Source organism: Monoraphidium neglectum (assembly GCF_000611645.1).
Source record: "Monoraphidium neglectum strain SAG 48.87 unplaced genomic scaffold scaffold00068, whole genome shotgun sequence".
Lineage (NCBI taxonomy): Eukaryota > Viridiplantae > Chlorophyta > Chlorophyceae > Sphaeropleales > Selenastraceae > Monoraphidium > Monoraphidium neglectum.
The window spans coordinates 32,943-48,497 of record NW_014013560.1 but is presented as its reverse complement, the minus strand read 5'-3'; the positions used below and the strand labels follow the sequence as shown (position 1 = coordinate 48,497).

Here is a 15,555-nt window from a genome sequence, read left to right as displayed (position 1 = left end):
GGGGGGGGGGGGGGAGCCATCGGGGGCCGTTGAGGATGTGTGGGGGTGGCGAGCGCCCTTGGGGCTGTGTCGTGGTACACCAGCCCCACAGCGTCCCAGGCGGCGGCATGGCCTGCTGCACGTCAACCCTAGCCTGCTTGTTGTACGCACCTGTCTGCCGCGTTGATGAGCTCCAGCAGCGTCTTGGGCTGCTGGGGCCGTGACGCTGTCGCCACGACGTCCTCCCCTCCTGCCTCGCCTGCACGTTCCTGCTGCTGCTGCTGCTGCTGCTCCTGCTCCTGCCCCTGATCCTGCTGCTCCTGCCCCTGCGCAACAGCTGACGGCGAGTCCGTCCGCCCATCCGCGCTGCCCGCCGTCGCCTCTGCCGCTGGCGGCTCATCGCCAGCCGCTCCTCCCGCCCCTGGCCCGTCCGCGCCGTGCAGCAGCTGCGTGCGCGCCGCATCGACCAGGATACGCAGGATGGTGGTGTAGCCACCCGCCGCGGCGTCGTGCAGCACAGAGGTGCCATCCTCCGGGTTGAGGGCGTCCGCGCGCGCGCCCGCTGCCAGGAGCAGCTCCACGCACGCCTCACTGCCGTACAGCGCAGCGGTGTGCCTGCGGTCGCGGACGTGGAGGCCGTGCGCTGGGGTCGTGCGGGGGGCGCGGCGCAGCAGAGGCGAACGACGCGCATGCACGCATCGATGCCTGCAGCCCCAAACGGTTGGCGCGAATGTGTGTTTGGGATGATGCAAATTCATGTGCAGGGCGGTTGCCGCATAAACAATCGGGGCCGTCTTTGCTGCACAGCGGAGGTGCCTGCGGGTGTGACTGGTCATAGGGGACACACAAGAACCAGCCACCCCTTGTCCCAACCACGACTGCGGCATCCCCCCCTGCCTGCACCCGTCCCCCTCACAGCGGTGTGTCGCCGTCTGGGCCGATGGCGTTGACGCCCCATCCGCTGCCCTTGAGCTTCTCCAGCAGCGGCGCCAGCTCGTCCGGGGAGTCGTTCTCGCAGGCTTCAAAAATGCTGCTCAGCAGGCCGCCACTGGGGTCATCCCACTCCTCGTACTGGGATAACAGGTGTGTGCCAAGGCCAAGAGCAAGGGTGTCTGTTGACACGTCGATGCAGCGCGTGCTGCGCCGTGCCATTTGCCACTTCAATGCCTTGAGTGTCTCAGCATCAGATGGCGCTGCGAATGGCCAACACAAACCCGGCATTTGCAAAGGCAGCGGGCCAGCACGAAAGGCGAAGTGCGAAGAGCACAGCGCCGCCGCAGAAAACCCCCGCCAAGGCCACACGGGTCACACCTCGTCCTCAAATTCGTCTTCAAGAGCCACAGCACCCAGCTGCCTGCCCAGCTCAGCCAGCTGCTCCTGCAGCCAGGCGTAGTCGACGCCAAGGTCCCCGGCACCACCACCAACCCCGACGGCGCCAGACTGCTGCGGCGCGCCGCCAGCACCGCCTGAACCGTCAGGACGCTCTGCCATCTGCGTTGACAGGAAGTGGGCGAATGTGCAAGGCAGCCCCTGCTATTGGCCCAAGTTGCGGTGAAGTGGTCCGGTGGTGGGAGCGTGCCGCGATCTACCCGTTCTGAGAGTATGTCAGCGTGAAGACACGATCGCGTGCCATGTATGTGCGGTGCCTGAACACGCTTGGGAGCCGGGCGGAATACAGGACGACAGGAAGCTACTTGCAAGCTCCCTGGCCAGGCCTGTGAGCAAACAGCCGAAAAATTAGGAACCAGACGTTCCTAAATTTGGCGTTCAAAACTATGTCAGGTGAATATTTGGTCGGCGGACGAAGCTGCACACCGATGACCACTTTCTCGGCAAGGTTAGGACTGATCATGATGCCCAATCACTGGTGGTGCAATGCTGGAAGACTGCAGTCAGTTTTATGTGACTCATCTGCACCTTCTCGCCTTCACCAGCCACCCTTAACCAACAGGCACCAACGTTGTGGCTCTGTTACCTCAGAGACTGCCCACACCTGGGATTGGATTGGGGTCGCCAGGGATTGGTCCCACTTTTGCGCAGAATTGCTCTTTATATGACACTTCGGATTTAATTTCGCTAGGATTCGCGTGACTGGTTTCCGGCAAATGCGGAACGCAAGTGCCCACACCAGTGGATTCGCGAGTGGAAGTCGTTCATATCGTGCAACCCTCGGGGCCACATGGCTCTATATATCATTTATATCACTGATTGATGTCAGGCGGGGCCCAGCAGGGCAGATCATAGCGATCATGGTGGACCTCGAGGAGAGCCTGCTGCTGCTATTGTCACGCCGAACGCGCATCATATGCTTATAACTATTGCTTACAATGCTTTTACGCATTAAAGAAGCAGAGTGCGGCCTCGAATGCCCAGACGTATGGCTTCGCGCCCCGGGTTGCTAGTCGTGACCTTTAGCATCTAAAACTGCGATACATCAATTATAACATTTTTTGCACCAGTGGCTGTACCAGGAAAGCCACGAAATACGCACCCGGATTCGCGGCCAATCCAGTCCCCAGGGGGTGGATTGGCGTTCGTGCTGGATTCGTGGCCAACTTTGCCGTGCGGCATCCGAACGCGCCCACACGCACAGATTGGCTTAGATTCGATATATAACATTTTTCAAAATATTGCAGGGCAGCCAATCCTTTGCTGCACAGACCGGATTGGACCCCCCAATCCTCTAGTGTGGGCAGTCTCTCACCGTCTCCAGGATCTCCCCTGCACAAGCACGAGCACGCACCGTGCATTTGCGCCCTTTGCCGCTTTTTTCTGTAACCCGAGCTCAAGCCCCTTCTGCCGCTCTGATCAACTCGCCGTCGCGCTCAGGTGCTTTTGTGATACGAGTCCCGGTGGAATGGGTACGGGGAGGGATACCCCACTCGCTTTGTGCACTCCGCTGCTTGCCGCACACCTGCTCCTTTGATCCCCGGTGAGACGGTGACGGCCGACTACGACTCCAAGGTAGTTGAGGTATACTTCTATTTATGTCATTCGCTCAAAGCGAATGTGCGAGCATCACCCCAGCCCACGCAACGTGCCATCCCAGTGTCACCAGGCACGTCATCGCAAGAAATACACAGGGGATAGCTTCGATTGTTGGTCGACATCAACTGTGTCTGTCGCATGACTAACCTCCCCGATGATAAACCAGCGTTCATTGATATGTGCAACAAGCGATCCTGAGACGACGCCGAAAGGTTTCACACATCATCCACGTGTAATCAATGGAGACGGTCACTTGCTCATGTCACCTCATGAAGCCGGCCTTGGAGACAAGCTGCTTGTGTTGATGTGATGGCGTACACACATAATACTTAGATACAAGTGTGCTTTGGAATGTCATTCCCTCAAGATTTTTCCTGGCAGGGCTCAATCCGTGCTTTTGGGAGCCCGCAAATGATAGTGATGGCTCTAATTGGATGGGGTGTGCTGTGATCACGTGCACGCGAGTGGAGGCTGGCATACACTGCAGCCGTGCTGGTCAGCCCTGTAGCAACAAGAGTGTGGTTTCAGAACTGTTTAAACCTCAGGTCAGCCCTGCTAGGAAACCTCTATGATGGCATTCCGTTCCGTCCCAAGCGCCCCTGGCCCATGCACTCGCAGCGCACTCGTAATTGGATGAGTAGGATCACTGATCAGGCGAGTGGGTCGGGGTTATTGGTTGGACGGAATTCAGGGTCGGAGGAGTTCTTTGAGCTGTCATTGGCGATTTCTGTGGTTGCAAAGCTAGAAATGCACAAAGCCGCGGGCAGCAACGCTTCACAGAGCACGACGGTACGGACCAAGCGCAGCACGCAATATGGACATAAGATAAGCAGCTGCTGATCAAGCACATGTATCAACTAAACTCTAGTGCAGTGCAGGCCAGGCACAGGCCACCTGCAGGCCAGTCAGTTGGTTGCCTGCGCCCATGCGTGCGTGCATTGCCAGCGGTGAAGTGCCGCGAAGACGTTAACACGAAAAACATGCCAGCCAATGTGCCCTGCGATCGTGTTGTCGATGACGCCAGCAGGTATGCAACGGCCTGCTGTTGGCACCAGGCAAGCGGCCGCACTGTGGGTGGGTGGGGGGGGGGGAGGGAGTGAACCTCACCCCTGCTGACCCTCATCTGGTCAACCCGTGGCGCCTCTTCTTCGCAGGTGCTCGCCCAAGGCCCTGATGATCGCATGCGGTACACGCACTGCGCCGGACCACATCTGTTTGTTTACCGGTATTGCTCTGTGCACTCGGTGTTTTTGGGCGCGTGATCTAGCGCAAGGCTTGGCCAGACAGTCGTAATAGGTGTGTGTATCTGTGCACATATCAGATACAGGTGTCAGCTGGGCCCGTGGCTGGCGCTTCGAACAGCAGGGACACAAACACGCCAGAGGCGAGTGCCCTCTGCGTGTTCAAGAAGGGAAATCGTGTCGTAATGCATGCCAGATGCAAGGATTGAGTGCGAGCACTGCAGCGACTAGCACTATTCGAAGCCGCGCGTGAAGCGCGTGCAGCGCGTGCACGAGGAGCGACGCAGCAGCACGGGCTCGGTGGCCGCCCTAGCGAAGACAGCCACTCACCACATCTTTTGTGTCTCACTGCGCAGGGCTTCCTGAAGCGGCCGCTATGACGGCGATCAGGCGGTCGGAGAAGGGCGCAGACTCCGAGAAGGCTGCGGGCTCTGGCCCTGAGGGCGCCACTCCACCGCCACTCGCCCAGACTGGCAGTGGAAAGGTGAGCGAGCGCGCACACGCAAGTGCTTTGCTTCACATGCAATTCGCGGGGGACAGAGACGGCAAGCACCTGGCAAAAGTGCAAACGCATGTGCAAGGTTGCGGCCGTCCCAGCTCGCAGCCTCTGCACCCCTTTGGGATGGACACGTGTCACGTGTCCATCCCAAATGCCTGTTCTGCTCCTTCCCACCCCCTAGGGCGTCGGCAAGGGCAAGCGCGTGCGTCTTGCGCCCTCTGAGGGTGACCTCCAGGCTGTGGCAGCTGCGGGGTCTGCCCCCATGGCGCTGGACGCGCCGATGCCCATGGCGGTGGACCCCATGGCGTTGCCCAGCACATCGGGGCGGGTGCCCATCCCCGAGGCGGATGTGAAGCTGCCGCTTGAGCTCAACACACGGGTGAGGTGGCAATATCGGATGTCTGCTTTGAGCGGGGAGTGATGCTGGTTCAGGGCATGGAGACTCAGGGCGCGCCGCTGTGCCGCGGCACAGCTGGCTGTTTATGCAGCCACCACCATTCCGTGTTGCAACTTCGGTTCGGGTCCGTGCCCCCCAAACACCTCACCTCCATATTGGACTCTCTCCATTGTTGCCCGCCCCTACGCCGACCTTGCCACGCAGGTCAGTTGCAAGTGGACTGATGGCAACTACTATGGCTGCCGCATCCTGGAGCGGCGGCGCACCCCCGGGTGGGAGGGGGACCCTGACGCGCCGGGCGCGTGGGAGTACTACGTACACTACCACAGGAGTGAGCCCAGGGCTTGATGGTTTGTTGGGGTTGGGGGACAATGGAGGGGGACAGAAGGAGCAGAAACGCCCTGGGTTGGAAGGTGCACTGCGTGTGCGGTTAGCAGGGCAGGGTATGTGTGTGTGTGTGTGTGTGTGTGTGAGAGAGAGAGAGAGGGGCCATGGATTGGAGCCATCATGAGTGTGGGTGAGTGTAAGGTGGTTGTACAGGTGTTAAAAACAAACGCTGGCCGGCAGCCCCAAATGTTCACCTGACGTTTTGATGGCAAGGGGCTTGCTGTGGCCCACGGACCATAGCTCTAGCATCTTGTCAAGTCTGGATGTCAGCTGTGTCGCCTGATGATGCCACCTCACCATTCCACATCTCAGGCTGCCGTCACCTTTGCCGCCACCCGCTCCTCTGCAGTGAACCGGCGCATGGATGACTGGGTGTCGACCGCGGACTTTGACCTGGCGACGGTGGAGCCTGAGGTTGTGGAGGTGGGTGGGGGCTGCCTGGAAAATGGCTTTCGTGTGGTAGGCCGTCGGGCTTGCATTGCTGAGTGCATCTGGCTACGTACGTGCGCGTGTGTGTGAGCGTGCGTATGCGTGGGGGTGCACGCGCGTACGTGTGCATGTGCGCGCATGCTTGTATGTGTGTGAACGAGGTTGTGTAAACGATCATGTGCGTTTGTGTGTGTTGATGCCTGCTTTTCAGTGCGTGTGTGCGTGAGTGCGTGGGCGCTCGTGTCCATTCTTGCCGGGGCTTGCACATGCATGCACAAGATGCCACCCTTTCCACCAGAATTTCACGTCCGGCCTTCATGCTGCCAACATTGCTGCTTGGAGAAATGCGGAGGCTCGACAGCATCGTGTGCACGCGCCCCTCCGCAAGCTCTATGCCTTGCATGCGTCCCACCCCTGCCGCGGCGTCGCCGCTCCCCCTTCCTCTGCAATCCAGCTGGGCCCTGACGGCAAGCCCAAGAAGAAGTCCCGGGTGGAGGAGCACTCCTCGGACGAGGAGCACGGGGACTTTGACCCGCAGCAGCTGAGGGAGCACGAGGAGTTCACAAAGGTGGGAAAGGAGGAGGGAGGAGGGGCCACTGGGGCCCGGGTTGGTGTGGATCTCACGTTGCATCTCTGGCATCGACACCCCATTTCTCTTTTTCTGAGGCCCACCCGAGCGGGGATACTTGAATTGAAAGCCTGTGCACACCTCCAGCGGAATGCATCCCCCGAGGCTCACAGCTCCTAGGAACCCTCAATCCCTGACTCCGTGGCCCTCCTTTCCCCGCCACCCTGCTCCAGGTGAAAAATATTGACGTCATCCAGCTGGGGCCGCACGAGATGCACACGTGGTACTTCAGCCCCTTCCCGCCAGAGTACAACGGCTGCAAGAAGCTCTACTTCTGCGAGTACAGGTGGGGGGAGGGGGGGGGTTGAGTCGGGGGAGCAGGGGGGCAACGGGGTGGCGGGTTTGAGGGACCAGGCACGGGTACGCGGGATGGCAGCAGGGTCATGCAGCTGGGCCTTTACCGCACGATTTGCTTGCACACCGGGCCACAGCGGCTGGTCTCAGCTTCCTACCTCCCCACGCTCTCTCCTGCGTCCCATGCTCCCTCCTCTTTCCCCCATCAAAACCTCAGCCTGCACTTCTTCAAGCGCCGCTCTCAGCTGCTGCGGCACCTGACTAAGTGCAAGGTGCGGCACCCCCCAGGGGAGGAGATCTACAGGAAAGACAACATATCTTTCTTTGAGGTGGGTGTGTGCGTGCGTGCGCCCTTGCGCGTGTGCGTGCGTGCATGTGTGTGTCCGCATGCGTGCGTGTGTGTGTGTGTGTGTGTGTGTGTGTGTGTGTGTGTGTGTGCGCGCGCATGCGCGTGTGGGTGGGGGGGGGTTGGCATGGAGCAAGGTTTGCGGCGCGATTCGCGCGTGCCAAGGGCTATCTTGTAGGCGTGGACGAGTTTGAGGATGTATGAAAGGGGATCCCTCCCATGGCGCTTACGGAATATCGCCCTTCCCATGGTGGCCACCCTTCCTCTCTTGTCCTCCCTGCCTACAACTGGCGCGCGCATCCGGCCGCACCAACACCTGCAGATCGACGGCCGCAAGGAGAAGCAGTTCTGCCAGAACCTGTGCTACCTGGCCAAGCTGTTCCTGGACCACAAGACGCTCTACTACGACGTCGACCTCTTCCTGTTCTACGTGCTCTGCGAGGTGCGAGTGGGCAGGGGTGGAGGTGCCGCAGGTGTGTGAAGCTCAGCTCGTGCCTTGGTTTGCGGGTCTCAGTGATATGTATGGAGGGGGGCTATGATCACAAGTGATTGTCTGTGTGTTTAGGGGATGCGTGGATGTGACATGAGTTTTGCCAGTGCTGTGGATGCGTGGATGTGACTGTGATGTGTGCGGTCAGAAGTGAATTAGGGCTGGCATGCACCCATGTTGAGTGTCTTGACATCTGTAGGTGCGTTGGTGTGTGGCGGATTTCGCATGGGTACCTGGATCCTCAGGAGCGTTTGTCCATGGCGATCCGCTCAGGACAGCTGACAGACACTCTCAGGAGCACTCTCTTGGCAGCACCTTAAGCACGCCGTCCCTCCCTCCCACCCAATACAACCCCGGCTGCCCACCCAAGACGGACTCCCGTGGCGCGCACATCGTGGGGTACTTCTCCAAGGAGAAGGCGTCAGAGGAGGGCTACAACCTGGCCTGCATCCTGGCGCTGCCGGCGTACCAGCGCAAGGGCTACGGGAAGCTGCTCATCTCATTCAGCTACGAGCTCTCAAAGCTCGAGGGCAAGGTGAGGCTGGCCGCTCACAGGAGCCCTGGGGCTCACTGAGGTCAAAGGTCGGAGGCCAGGTGCAGCTGGTTTCGGGCGGCCAGCGTGCATGCATCAGGCCTGTGCAGCTGGCCCGCAAGTACGCCGCGCATGCACGTTCCACAAGCTGGAACTCGAACTGCCTTCAACTCCAGGTGGGTACCCCAGAGCGGCCGCTGAGCGACCTGGGGCTGGTGTCATACCGCGGCTACTGGACGCGGCAGCTGCTGCCGCTGCTGATGGTACGGGAGGGGAGCGTCAGCATCAAGGAGCTCAGCGAGGCCACACGCATTCGCCCAGATGACATCATCACCACGCTCACACACCTAAACCTCATACAGTACCAAAAGGTACATGCGGGGGGGGGGGGAGGAGGGGGATGAGAGTTAGGGATCAGGATTGAGAGCCCCTTGTGGGGTGGCTGAGGGCTGGGAGAAAATGCTCTGCCGCCTGCCCACGGCTTTGCCCTGCCGTGCACTGTTGACCGCCTGGCAACGCGTCAAACAAACGCGGCTCTGGTGGCCCTCTGGAAAGTATTGTGCTGCGCGGTTGCACCGCGTGCTCGGCTGTGCAGGGGCGGGCCCCTCAGGGTCACACCGTGCGTGGCCACCGACAACAACTCCCTGCTGCGCCATGCGCCTGTGCAGGGCCAGCACGTCATCTGCGCGCCGCCCGACCTGCTGAAGCGGCTGCTGGCTGAGGCGGGCAACCCCGGCCACGAGGTGGACCCCTCCAAGATCGTGTGGTCAAAGTACCAGGCAGAGAAGGAGCTGGAGAAGTACCGGCCATGAGCGATCGCTGGCCGCATGTGGCGGCCCTCACCAGCCGCGGCACACATGTAACTCATCTTCACAGACAACATGCCACACCGCGCTGTGGCCTAGCGGCACAACGTCATGTGTCAGGGGCCGGAACTGGTCGGAATCAATGGTCAACGCCAACGAGCGCGTGCACAGCCTTGTGTTTGACTCGGCACCCTGGAGTGCGCCAACCAGCAGCCAGGCAATGGAACATGAAGTTGGCAAAAAGATTTATTTTTCACAAAAAGATGTGGAAACGACGCTTGCGCGGCGACCCGCCTGACAACCGCTGCGATCAAGCGCAGCTGAGCTCAAGCTGTTACGGCATGAGCCGGGCCGCGGCTACCCACTGCGGGCGGTGCGAAAGGCCTTGTCAGCCGTTTTTGGAGCTTGATTGAGCTGAGCTAATCGCAAAATTTGCTATCGTAGCTGCGATACTTTCAGGAACACCCCTACCCGCACATTGAGCTCGGCAGCTGGGCAGCACTCATCAGTTTTCAGCCCGGCGCTCAGCCCTTTGCCCCTATCCAATCGTCTATTGCACGAGCTAATTCAGTTTATCGGTGATAACATACGTGAATAGTTCCCTTGCCGGGCTTGGTGTGCCGTTTGCGCGTAAAGCAGCAACACCAACGAGATCGGGCCCGGTACCCGAGGAGCGCCTAGGGAACTATATGGAACTTTCAAGCAGTCATCATGGCACGGCGGTCAGCAGGCAAGCCATGCTCCTGCAGCTGTGCAACACCATCCGGGCCCTGCTGCTGCACAGACGGGTTATTGTCCCTTGACGGTGTTATATATGCGATTAAAGTGTCTTGTAAGCACCCTCTGTTTTTCCCCCTGATATCCCACCAGCTGCTGACCAAGTTGCAAAGCTCGGGGACCCGGGCCGAGCGCTCTCCGAAGCTCGGACATAACAGGAGGTGAAAACGAACAGTGAGACGTCCGTGTTGACTTGAGTGGGGCTGCCGGCCTGCTGGTGCGACGGCACGCGGATGGCCGTTCCCGCAGCCGAGACTGTCGCGCGCATGCTGTGCCCGGCCTCGGGCCTCTTGCGTTGTGTGCTTTTTGCCAGCGGCATGCCTCTTTTGAGGCCCAGCAGTGGTACCTGCGCATTTGGCCCCGCCATGCTGCAATCTGCACACCAAGCTCTTGCTGACGCCACCCGCACTTTAAAAATCCCACAGGCACGGTCCCAGTGACCTTGCACTTCTGCGCAGTTGTGGGGAGCGTGGCGCCGCTTGGCTCTGCGCGTCTTGGCCGGTCTTGAAATACCCAGCGGCGGCGGCAGCAGCAGCAGCAGCAGCAGCAGCCGCAGCAGCAGCAGACACTTGTACTCAGCGTAGGCCGTCAGCAGCAGGGCCACCTTGCAGAGCAGCAGTGCAGCCGGCAGGAGGCTCCAGCAGCACCCCCGACAGGGTCCTACAGGTGGGCTCCGCTATAAGTTTATGCTGAAGTGCTGTCCAGACCACATCAACAGCATCCTTGGTGCAGGGGTGGTCACTGGGTGGGGCTGTGCACTGCTTTGCGAGGTATTTTTGCTGCGAGCCAACCCGCCCGTTCTCTTCAAACATGGAGCTGAGCCATTGCATTTCCTTGAACGCAGGGCACACTGCTGGCAATGGCAGCCGTGGCACCCCCACCAGCTGCGGCGGCGGCTCCGGCTGCCGCGCAGCGCCCGCCGGCCCCCGCACACAAGAGCACCGCCATCATCCCCGGGTGGTCGCGGCCGCTGTCCAGCCAAGCGCTGACGATTGAGTGCCAGAAGATCACGCAGCCCAGCCGCAGCGCCGCCCCAAAGGAATGCTACGGCGTGATGGAGCTGGAGGTCATGAAGTTTGTGGCCTACTGCGGCGGCCTCACCATCAAGCTGCGCGTGGACGACCTGCAGCACGGTCCTGTCGACAGGTGACAGGGGGGGTGGAGGGGGCCGGGATGTCCTGGTGGCGGGATTGGAAGCGGGGCGTTAGACGTGACGGGGCACGCCTGAGACGGGGAGCAGGGCAGCCCTGCGTTTTAGCATGTGCAGTAAGCGTGGGGCGTCTTGTGCACGAGGCAGCTGGCGCTGCGCACCTTGCTTATCTTTGTGGCCTGGACTGAGCATATGGGCTGGCTGCCGGTGTGTTGGCATAGGCCTGCGCGTGGCAACCGTAGGCTGCCCGCTGTGCACTCCTTCATCGATTTGCGCTCTTGACACCCTCACGAATCACAGTGTGACCTGGGGATTGGCAGCCCTGCGGGCTTGTCCTGCGCTGGCCAACGTCAACGTTGTGATGGGCGCCAGCAGCCCGGCACGCGCGGCTGCCGGCGGCCGCGCCGGCAGCAGCAGCCCGATGCCAGGCGCGCCGCCAGGCGCTGGCAGCAGCGGCGGCGGCGGCGGCGGCGGCGTGGGCCCCAACAAGGCCAACCCCGTGACAGCCATGAGTGTGGACAACCCATCGCGCAAGGCGCTGTTTGCGATCTGCGCGACGGCGTGCGTGGCGCGGCCGGCGCGCGGCGACATCCTGTCGATGGACCTGTCCCCCAAGGAGGACGGCCAGCCGGTCATCATGGTGACCCTCGCGCACAACGACACGCTGCTGATGCGCGCGGCGCTGCCGTGCGCGAGCATCGCCGCGCTGCAGATGTACCCCTTCATCACGGCGCAGCCTGGCATGGTCGTGTCGCTGCACGAGGCGCTCACGCCCAGCCCGCTGTTCACGTGGTACTCGCCCACCAGCGCCACCGCCGACATCCAGATGGCGGACCTGGACACCTGCGTCAAGTACAACACCACCGCGGCCACCAACGCGGCCGGCGTCGGCGAGTTCCACGGGTCCACAACCTTCACAGGCGGCCGCCACCGCTGGACGGTGCAGCTGGACAACATGGGGCCGCACCCAGGCCACGTGTTTGTGGGCCTCGTGCACGCCGAGCAGAGCCAGGCGCCCAGCAGCAGCATCCTCGCCGCGTCACTGCCGCAGGCGCTGGCGGGCCGCGCCCTGGGCGCGGCGCAGCAGCAGCAGGCGCCAGGCGCTGCGGCGCCCGGCGCCGTGGCCCCCGATGCAGTGGCCGCGTCGCCTGGCGCACCAGTTGCTGCGGCGGCAGTGGCAGCGGGGGCGGCGGCAGTAGCTGGCAGCAGCAGTGCCATGGCAGTAGCGGCGGGCGGTCTTCTGGCTCCTCCGGCAGCGCCGCGCGGAAAGTGGGGCGTGTGGGTGAAGCTGCCCGGCAACAACCCAACTGCCCCCGGGGGTGCGGCGACGCCGCCGCTCGACGGCTGCGTGCAGACTGTAGAGAGCAGCAGCAACCACTGCTGCATCACGGTGGACCTGGACCTCATCGGCGGCTACGCCAAGTTCTTCCGCAACGGCCACCTGCTTGGCAGCGCGTTCACTGGGCTGGTGGCGCCCATCTCGCCCGCGCTGGCCTTCCTGCAGGGCGCCAACCAGCACCTGCAGGCGGGGCTGGTCAACATCACCAAGCTGCAGCAGCTTGACCTGGAGTGGAACGCGGAGGCGTGCAGCGGCGACCTGCGCATTAGCGGGCGCTCGGTGCAGAAGGTGTCTGAGGTGTTTGGCGACTACTCCACGGTGCTGGCCAACCAGGGCTTCATCTCGGGGGTGCACCTGTGGCTGGTCAAGGTCAACCACCTCAGCGAGCCGGACAGCATCTTCATCGGCGTCTGCAGGGGGTGCATGCCGCTGGACCAGGACCCGCAGGTGGATGCCCGCGTGTTTGCCCCCCGGGGTTTGCTGGTGTGATATTTTGCCTCCAGTGGCATTGCTCAGGGGTGTGGATATTGGCAACAACGTTGATTATTTCGGCCTTCTAGGCAGGCATGCTTGGGCAGCGGCTGCGATGGTTGCTTGGATGCCATGATGGCGCACTGATGAGCCGCAGGTGCTGATTGCCCTGCTGCCAGACGAGCCCTCTCATTGAGGGTGCTCTCTAACAGTGCCTGTGTACCCCTGCCAACCCCGCCGCCTGCATCCATGCCGCACTGCCCCCAGGACCTGCGTGACCGCACCTATTACCTCAGCAATGGTGTCATCCGAGTGGGCGGTCGCCGCGTTGCCACAACCACCGCCAACTTCACCAAGGGTGACATCGTGGGCGTGGTGCTGGACGCAGATCAGGTAGGGTCCAGGGGGAGGGTCGGGTTTGTTGAGGGGGAGGCGCAGCCCTGGGTGCAGCTTTTCAGGTGCTGTTTCTCTGCCTGTTTCAGGCTAAAGTGAATGGCCATACTGCTGCTGTTGCTCATTCAAGAGTTGCCAAACTGCAAGTTGGGGCGCGCCCAGTACTCCAGGTGCTTTACACGTATCCTTGGGAGCTAGTGGCAGCTCTTGTCCTCCACCTGCCCCCTTTCTTGCTGTCCCTCCTGTCCTTTCCATTAGGGCGAGATCGTGTTTCTGCGCAACGGCATTGAGCAGGGCCGCGCGCGGGGCATCCGTGGACGGCTCTACCCCTTTGTGTCGATGGACAGCGAGCTGGACCAGATCACACTGCTGGGTGAGCAATTACGGGGCGGGCGTGGCTGGGCAGGTGGAATGGCATTGCGCGGCTGGCGGCACACACACCATCCTGTTACGATCGCATGTGCAAGCTGTGCTTGGAGCAGCCCCTCATGACACTTGAGGGACCCTGGCGTGCCTGGACTCTGACGCCTGCCTGACTTCCCGCCACCCCACCAGGCTCCTACACGCTGCCGCTCAACCGTACGCCGCGCACCCTGGCGGACATGGAGTGGGACACTGTGGGCCGCGGCGCTGACCTGGAGCTGTCCTCCAACTGCCTCACGGCCACCAAGAGCAGCAGCGCGGCCGCCTCCACTGTGACGGGCACCATCCTGTACGCAGACCGCGGCTGCCACGAGTTCCACGTCATCCTGGACAGCCTTGGGCCAGACGGCATCTGGGTCGGCGTCGCGGCGCCCGGCATGGACACGGCCAAGTGCGTCGGCGACGCCGGCTGCGGCTGGGCGCTGCACAGCGACGGCGATCGCCGGTTTGGCGGCCGCGAGGAGGAGTTTACGGGTGAGGCAAGCGCAGACATTGGGCTGGCTGGCACTCGGCACGGGGGCTAGCTGTGCCCGCTTCTGTCTCTTGAGGGCAAAACACGAGGTCTGCAGGGCAGGCATTGGTGCGGCAGGGTCTGCACTCTCCCACCCCTGGGATTTCTATCAACCCATTGTTTCTCATCGGCCCAACATCTGGTGCAACGCCCGACCCTGTTTCCTGCTCTGCCTCCAGGCGCCTTCAAGAACGGCGACGTGCTGACGGTGGGCATGGACCTGGCCAACGGCGTGCTGCGCTTCAGCCGCAATGGTATCCACCTGGGCAATGCGTTCACGGGCGTCACTGGGCCCCTGGTGGCGGTGGTGACTCTGGCCAGCGAGGAGAGCAAGGTGACCATCCAGAACCGCCCAACAGTGCTCAACATGGGGGAGTACACAGGTGGGGGCAGGAGGCACACAGCCCCCTAGGAGCTGGGGCTGGTGTGGTCATATTTGGTGCCAACCGTCTGGGTCCTGTGCTGAGCCATGTGTCATGGGTAATGAGTGGCTCAGCCGTGCGGCCCCTCTGCCAGCAGACAGGTTTGCTTCACACTAGGCTCCAGGCCCCAACGCGTCCTGCGCCCCGTTGCGTGCCAACCCTTCACCCACACCCTTTGTGCGGCTAACCCCCCAGGCGAGCTGCGCTGGGACGAGGTGCGTGCTGGGCGCGACCTGCACGTCATCGACGGCCTCACGGTGACCAAGATGAGCAACGAGGGCGGCGACTACGCCACCGTGCTGGGCACGCTGTGCGTCGCGAGCGGGCAGCACAGCTGGAACGTGTACGTGAACCACGTGGAGGACAGCAACCTCTTCATCGGCGTCACAGTGGGCGGCCACGACCTCAACGCGGACCCCCAGGAGATGAAGAGCCGCACCTACTACCTCTCCAACGGCACCATCCGCGTTGCAGGTGCGCGCCAGCTGGGTTAGCAGGGCAGGCGGGATGTCGAGACGGGTGTTGAGCGACGGGCTCTTTATAGCGCAAGCCACAGGGAGGCTCTCGCGCGCAGAGCTTCCGACCCTGACCGTGGGTTCAGCAGCCCTGCCTCTAACCCACCATGCTCCGTCGCCCTCTTCACCCAACCCAACCATCAGGCAAGCTGGTCACGCGCTGTGCGGAGCCCTACGCGGAGGGCGACCTGGTGACAGTGCAGCTGGACATGGACGCTGCATCGCGCCACATCGCATTCTATAAGAATGGCGTGCTGCAGGGCGCGGGGGACGGCCTGCCCGGTGAGCGGCTGCCAGAAAGCGTAGCGTTTGGGCCCGATGCCAGTCCCGCTGGCGCTGATTAGAACCCTGTCCTGATGCCTTACGGGTGGATTCGTTTCGACTGACGGATTGCCAAACGCCGTGTGCTGCTTGTGCATGTGAGCCCTCGCCCCCCACCCCGCCCCCCAAACCCTGGGTGTCTGACTCCTGACCACCTTTCCGCCCTCCCCCCTCCCCCCACCCGTCAGAGGAGCTGTGGCCCTATGTGTCCCTGGAC

General features: G+C 62.1%; 3 protein-coding genes across 3 annotated transcripts in view; 2 read left to right on the top strand and 1 right to left on the bottom strand.

Annotated features, from left to right (window-relative positions):
- MNEG_0787 (hypothetical protein) overlaps positions 1-1,470 on the bottom strand; it is a gene marked incomplete at both ends in the record, with an annotated part of 1,948 nt that extends 478 nt beyond the window's left edge. Inside the window, 3 exons of the mRNA XM_014050739.1 lie at positions 151-594; positions 896-1,050; positions 1,291-1,470. Coding sequence (XP_013906193.1) covers positions 151-594; positions 896-1,050; positions 1,291-1,470 — 779 coding nt within the window. The remainder of the gene's footprint in view (positions 1-150; positions 595-895; positions 1,051-1,290) is intronic.
- Positions 1,471-4,584: 3,114 nt separating this feature from the next.
- Positions 4,585-9,022, top strand: MNEG_0786 (histone acetyltransferase MYST1; the record flags this gene model as incomplete). The annotated part of the gene is made up of 11 exons (XM_014050738.1): positions 4,585-4,692; positions 4,889-5,086; positions 5,309-5,435; positions 5,841-5,914; positions 6,375-6,488; positions 6,722-6,834; positions 7,060-7,171; positions 7,511-7,630; positions 8,049-8,213; positions 8,387-8,581; positions 8,879-9,022. 11 exons carry the CDS (start codon positions 4,585-4,587, stop codon positions 9,020-9,022), a joined length of 1,470 nt encoding a protein of 489 aa, XP_013906192.1.
- A 1,630-nt stretch (positions 9,023-10,652) lies between these two features.
- On the top strand, positions 10,653-15,361 carry MNEG_0785 (hypothetical protein; the record flags this gene model as incomplete). Its single annotated transcript, XM_014050737.1, has 8 exons — positions 10,653-10,939; positions 11,244-12,729; positions 13,021-13,146; positions 13,405-13,519; positions 13,702-14,043; positions 14,260-14,463; positions 14,698-14,976; positions 15,162-15,361. 8 exons carry the CDS (start codon positions 10,653-10,655, stop codon positions 15,359-15,361), a joined length of 3,039 nt encoding a protein of 1,012 aa, XP_013906191.1.
- Between the last annotated feature and the right edge of the window lie 194 nt (positions 15,362-15,555).